Below are 6,000 nucleotides of genomic sequence, written 5' to 3'. Positions count from 1 at the left end.
TGTGTGTGTGTGTGTGTGGGCAGGAAGGGTCTTAAGCTGTCCAGCTGTAACCTCACACCTTTCCCTCCTCCTCATGACATGTCAGCACATGGAGCCTGTGATGTTTCCATGCCTAGCTTATCTTCACAACTAGCTAAATATGTCTGTTCTGAGTGATATTAGCATGTGAGTCTCCTGATCTCACCCAGCAGTCTAGGTTTGATTTATATATAAACCATAAAGTAGTATCCAGTAATATTTTATTTTATTTTGTTTTGTTTTGTTTTAGAGAAGAGTTTATTTTATTGAAATTATTCTTTTTATTTTATTGAAATTCGTTTTTGTTTTTTTTTTAAATGTCATTTTGTATATCAATTTGTTCAAATTTTGATTACATGGTTTAGCCTAAATTTGTAAAAGTTGGCAGGAATTCCCATCTCAGGCCAAGACAAGTTTTATATCCCCTCGAGTCAAGCAGTAAGTACTTTTTATTTACTGCTGTCTCATGAGTCTTATAAAATATATTTTATATTGTTCACATAGTATTTATAACTTTAAAAGATGTCAGTGTATTTCATACATAGTAAATTTCATCCTCAAGAAGGTCCTCTGGGAACAAATAACCCAAGGGGTCACCTTCTATTAAAACTGGGAAATTTTACAGGCTGATGAATGTACAGGTGCATCTCAATAAATTAGAATGTTTTGAGTTGAATTACTGAAATAAATGAACTTTTCCACGACATTCTAATTTATTGAGATGCACCCGTACATCCTTGTTAAATCAAAAGTGTTGTATATTGTTTCAGGATATCAAAAAGTCCCAAACATGAGTTACATTAAATTGTCTGTCTTTTTTATTCACACATTTTCCTGCACTGTAAACTAATAAAAACATTATAAACTGTTAGGAAATGATAAACAAATGTAGTTTGTGCAACACTGTAAATATATTTACCTTTTTAAAAATATATATATATCCCATTAAACCTGCCGAGATACAAGGAGCGTGAACTGAAATTCTCAGTTCCACCTGGTTCCACGCGCATGTCCGAGAAACTCATGAATATTCATGTATGCCCCGCCCACTGAAACAGAAAATCTCAGAAACCGAAAATCTCGTAACACCGGCCTATGAACGGCGCTTCCTTTGGTGTACTATGAGCACTATGAGCGCATCTTATTGGTGGCTTCAACCTGTTGTTCCACGCTTTTCGTCGGTGCGAAAAGGATGAAATTACTTTTAGCTCACTAAAGATACTGTATACAGCCAAAATAATGCTTTCTCGCAGCATTTCACAACTAAAGTCAAGATTCAGCCCTTGATTTCCCATCACAGCTGTCAATGTTGAGCACTTCCTCTGCAATACATGTTTGAGCAGACTAATAATGTGCTTTTTAACCTAGTCCCAGCCTGCTGCCCATTCGTGAGCATTCACTTTTTGTATTGTGCTTTGTAAAGTCCTTTATATTCTTTTCCTTTCTTTCTACAGAAGAAAGTGGAGTGTCGCTGTTGCAATTAATTGGTGATCCTCCACCTGATGGCATCTCCAAAGTCTTTGACCATGATAACAGCCCTGGCTATGTGTTTGACCAAAGCTCCAATGTGGGTCAGTCAGCTGCGGCCCACCTGCCCAACCCTTTCTTCCGTGACTTCTCCCTTATCTTCAACATAAAACCCACGTCCTCCAAGCCTGGAGTCATCTTCTCCATCACTGACCCAACCCAGAACATCATGTATGTTGGTGTGAAGCTGTCAGCGTTGGAGAAGGGCAAGCAGTATATCATCTTCTACTACACTGAGCCAGACTCGCAGAGCTCATACGAGGCGGCCAGATTTTCCGTGCCTTCCATGGTGAACACCTGGACCCGGTTTTCCATCAGTGTTTTGAATGAGCGTGTTTCCCTCTACTTCAGCTGTGACTCAGATCCTCAGGTCATCACTTTTGAGCGGTCTCCAGATGATATGGACCTGGATGCCGGGGCTGGAGTGTTTGTTGGTCATGCCAGTGGAGCAGACCCTGATAAGTTTTTGGTATGTACACAGTCCATTCTTTCAAATCATGATATCCCAGTGAAAACAAGTCAAACCAAGGCTAGCTTAGCCCAGAAAAGGGAAGGTGCAATGCAAATCTATGGTTGAGTGACTCTTGCATGATTTGATTGCTCAAATTGGCCTGTTTAAAACACAACAAACATTCTGTTGTCGTAAAATAGTCTACTCATCTTTCCTTGTTGGAGTAGAGTAGTTAATTGCTTTAAAAATCCACAGGGGAGCAATTAGGTCCTGTTAGTTTTGTGTGGCAGTGTCCAGCAGTTGACCCCACAGCTTGATCTGAGATCAGTGAAAACTGGCCACTGCCCTATTCTTCCCCCGAATTCAGTCAGATGAGAACTAACAGCATATTTTATTTTATTTTTTCCCCTTATTATTTGTATATTACATATTTATTTTACTTAATGATATATCAATTAATAAAAAATATTATTGATTAATATATTTATGTATTATGCATGTTTGTTTATTTTAGCATCATTTCATTTGTTAAATTAAATTTGTTGAGTGGCCCACACACACACACACACAAAACACACACATATATGTTAATGTTATTTATATATCACTAAATAATTATATTATTTGTTTATTTTATAAATCTTATATATAACTTTTATATTTTTTTAAAATGCAATTCAATTTAATGTAATTTAATTGCTTATTCCTTCCTTCCTTCCTTGATGAACTGTTTAATATTAAGTTATTTAGAAGCATTACTTATATTTGTCTTTTTTTCAGAAAAAAACTTAAGATAACTTTTTTGTCAGGATCACTTAAACCTTAATATTAAACATAAATCATCCATGAATAACTAATAAATAATGTAATAAGTGAAGAAAATATGTAGGCATCTAAATTACATAATAAAATCAAATAAATAAATAAATAAATAAATATATATTTAAACAATATTTAAAATATATAAAGACTTTTTGCAACACCATTTGGTGGCATTATGAACTTGAAATATATGAAATATAATATAATAATAATATATATATATATATATATATATACTGTATATATATTTATATATACAAAAATAATGAACAAGAACAGCTTTTATAGGCCAACAAATTCTTTACCAGCTGCTGTGCTACTAAAGCAGCTTAACTGATCTGTGAAGTGATGTGATTGAATGCCCCGCCTTGTGTCCTCTAGTTATGCTAGTGCTTTCTAGCATGTTGTTCAATAACCATAGTGAGGCAACTGAGGCAGCAGAAATGCCTCACATTTCCCAGAGCTCATAATGGCCACTCAAAAGCAGATGGATCTTAATTGTTCAGTTCAGTATGGCTCCTTGTTTCATGTGGCGTCCATTTCCTGTGGGAACTCCACCATGAGGAGATGGCCATCATAATTACAGACCTGATTAAGCAAGATATGATTGCTATTTCATCCCTTTCATTAAGACCATGTGCAGAACTGTGGGGTGATCAGGTCTGTAAATCTGACCCCGTGTTAGGGCTGTAAGAGGGTCTCAGCAGGTCACAGCGTGAAATAAAAGGGCAATTAAGACATCATAAATCTTCCTTCACTGCATTCTGTTCCTAAACCTTTGACCTTAGCTTAGGGCTGGACGATATGGCCAAAATTGATATCACGATATATTAACAAATGTGCTTCAGCCAGAAAAAAGGGTATGAAAAGTGCTCCGAGTCGCTGCAGAAAACAAAAAAATTGAACGACAACAAAAACTAGAAAAGTTGCTGGAGACGGGCTTATTTAAAATGAAAACTCATTCTCTGCCAGCAGGAGGCGCTTTTAGAGTGATAAAACTAGCGGTTTCTCCAGTAATGGCTGTAATCAAAGCAGCTCCGCTCATGAATGCTACTTTATCAGATCAAATGAAAATGCCATCGAAACTTTTCTGAAGACAGTCAATTCCCTTCAGAGATACATTCATATAAAACACCCGCGCCGTGTTATGATTTTGAAACGTGCAGTGCTCATGTTTATTCAACGAAGTCAAACGGCACAAATAAATCAATGTATGGGAAACTGGTCATGTATATCGAAATATCGGAAATGTGTTTAAAAATCATATCACCGTTATTGAAAAAAATTATATCGCGATACATCTTGATATTGAATTATTGTCAAGCCCTACCTTAGCTCTTGAGACACGAGAAGGGAAGTCCTGTCAGATCTTACCAGCAACTTACCCACATTTCTATAATCAGTTACTCAACCTCATATTGCTCCAAAAGGGTTTGATTTTCTTTTCTTTCTTTGTAGGCCACAAAAGGAGCTATTTGGATGTTCATGCTGTTCCTAATAATAAAGAATGGTTATCAGTTGTCATCAGCTGTTCACCCTATCAGTAGTCCATACAGTATATTGCAAATATTGATAGTTTTGTGTGAGAAACAGTCATTATTCTCTGAAAATCTTCTTTCAGATCTCATTCATGTAATATGAAGTTGTGCATTTTGAAATTTGCCACCTTAGTAAATAATAGCTTAAATCTACTCCTCAGTGTTATCATGTGGCTTCAGAAGACTTAAAATAGAGCAGAAATAGTTGTATGGACTACTTTTATTGTGCTTGTTATCCTTCCGGAGCTTGACGTCTCTTGGGCCTCATTAATTTTTATTGTGTGGAAAAGAGCAACCTCAACATTCTGCTAAACATCTCCTTTTGTGTTCCACAGAAGAAAGTAAGTCATACAGCTTTGGAACAACATGAGAATAATTAAGTGATTGGCTGAATGTGTTGCTTGGTGGATCGTATTGAATGTTATCACCATCTGTGCTGCAAACCATGAAAGGGAAATCCCAGATGGAGACAGATAGCCATGTGCTTGAAAAGTAAGATATCAGGCACACATTGTTATCTGACTGCCAGCATTTTTGCCGTGAAAGGCAATGGCATGATAATGCACAGGGGATTCAGTTTCTAATGAGCAGCTGCCCTACAGCATGGACTGTATGTCACCACACCTGCTATAGCCATCAAAATAAGCTCAATAACCTGTGTGTGCTTGTTCTAGGGTTTTATCGGCGATATAAGGGTGTTGAAAGACCCTGGGGCGGCTGAACGGCACTGTGAAGAAGATGAGGATGACTTCGATGCGGTAAGACTTAAAGCACATAAGCTTTCAAATAAGAAAGTTTGGAGCGTTGGAGGCCTTTTTGGATCATTTAGGCATATAATAAACACTGTAGTTATTGTTGGATCTCAATATAGCTCAATATTTTCTGGGAATTTGTTGATAACGATAATTAGATGAGTGTGTTTTTGTGTTGGTACATTGGCTGGTTTAGGCCTGTCATGGACGACTGACTCCTGAGCTTTTCATATTTTTCATATTCTGTGCGGTGGTTTATTCACAGCAGTGACAGAAATTAACGCTTTCACTATGAGGTAATATTTGGCCCCTTAAACTGGATTCATTAAAAAAAAATGTGAATATGAAACTCTTTAAATATGAAACTAAAATCAACAGTAGGTGGTGGCAAGTCTCTGTCTTAATGAGTTGAGTCATTCATTCAAATGATTAATTGAAATGGCCGATTTCTTCAGTCAATTAATCATTCATTAAACTGATTCACTAGCGAAGCAACGCTATGTGTTACTCAGTCTAAACAGTTCTTCTGTGATTTTATTTGGAAACTTGCATTGACAAAGAAAAAGCAAAAACAACATTTTTTATAAAAAACTTGATTTGTTCAATAAACAATATGACATTTGTGATGATATTCGGGGCAAAACTGCACTCTTCCTTTTGTGATATTGCTTAATTATATAATTTGAAATGCTCAAACTGAACCAAGAGGTAAATGCAACATTGTAACAGTGTAACCAAGCAAACAATCTACAGGACTAAAAACACCCTAAGTGAAATAATCATTTTCACTCGCGTTATGCCTTTATTATGCCTCAGCTTTGTGGGAAATGAGAAATAAGTACATAAATGGTTCACACTATTACAGCTACACACACTATTAAAAGTTAAGCGG

The 6,000-nt window shown here is 36.4% G+C and overlaps 1 protein-coding gene across 3 annotated transcripts in view; it reads left to right on the top strand.

The window, feature by feature from the left end:
* Positions 1-6,000, top strand: part of LOC107657518 (collagen alpha-1(XVIII) chain-like) — a 91,087-nt gene that overhangs the window by 62,641 nt on the left and 22,446 nt on the right. For all 3 annotated transcript variants that reach the window (XM_016445647.1, XM_016445646.1, XM_016445645.1), the window contains exons 3-4: positions 1,473-2,014; positions 5,031-5,114. In XM_016445647.1, the coding sequence (XP_016301133.1) occupies positions 1,473-2,014; positions 5,031-5,114 (626 nt within the window). The remainder of the gene's footprint in view (positions 1-1,472; positions 2,015-5,030; positions 5,115-6,000) is intronic.

The sequence above is a fragment of the Sinocyclocheilus anshuiensis genome, unplaced genomic scaffold, assembly GCF_001515605.1.
Source record: "Sinocyclocheilus anshuiensis isolate Anshui unplaced genomic scaffold, SAMN03320099.WGS_v1.1 scaffold179, whole genome shotgun sequence".
Classification (NCBI taxonomy): domain Eukaryota; kingdom Metazoa; phylum Chordata; class Actinopteri; order Cypriniformes; family Cyprinidae; genus Sinocyclocheilus; species Sinocyclocheilus anshuiensis.
Note: the sequence above shows the minus strand (reverse complement) of the source record. Positions and strands in the feature narration are given on the sequence as shown.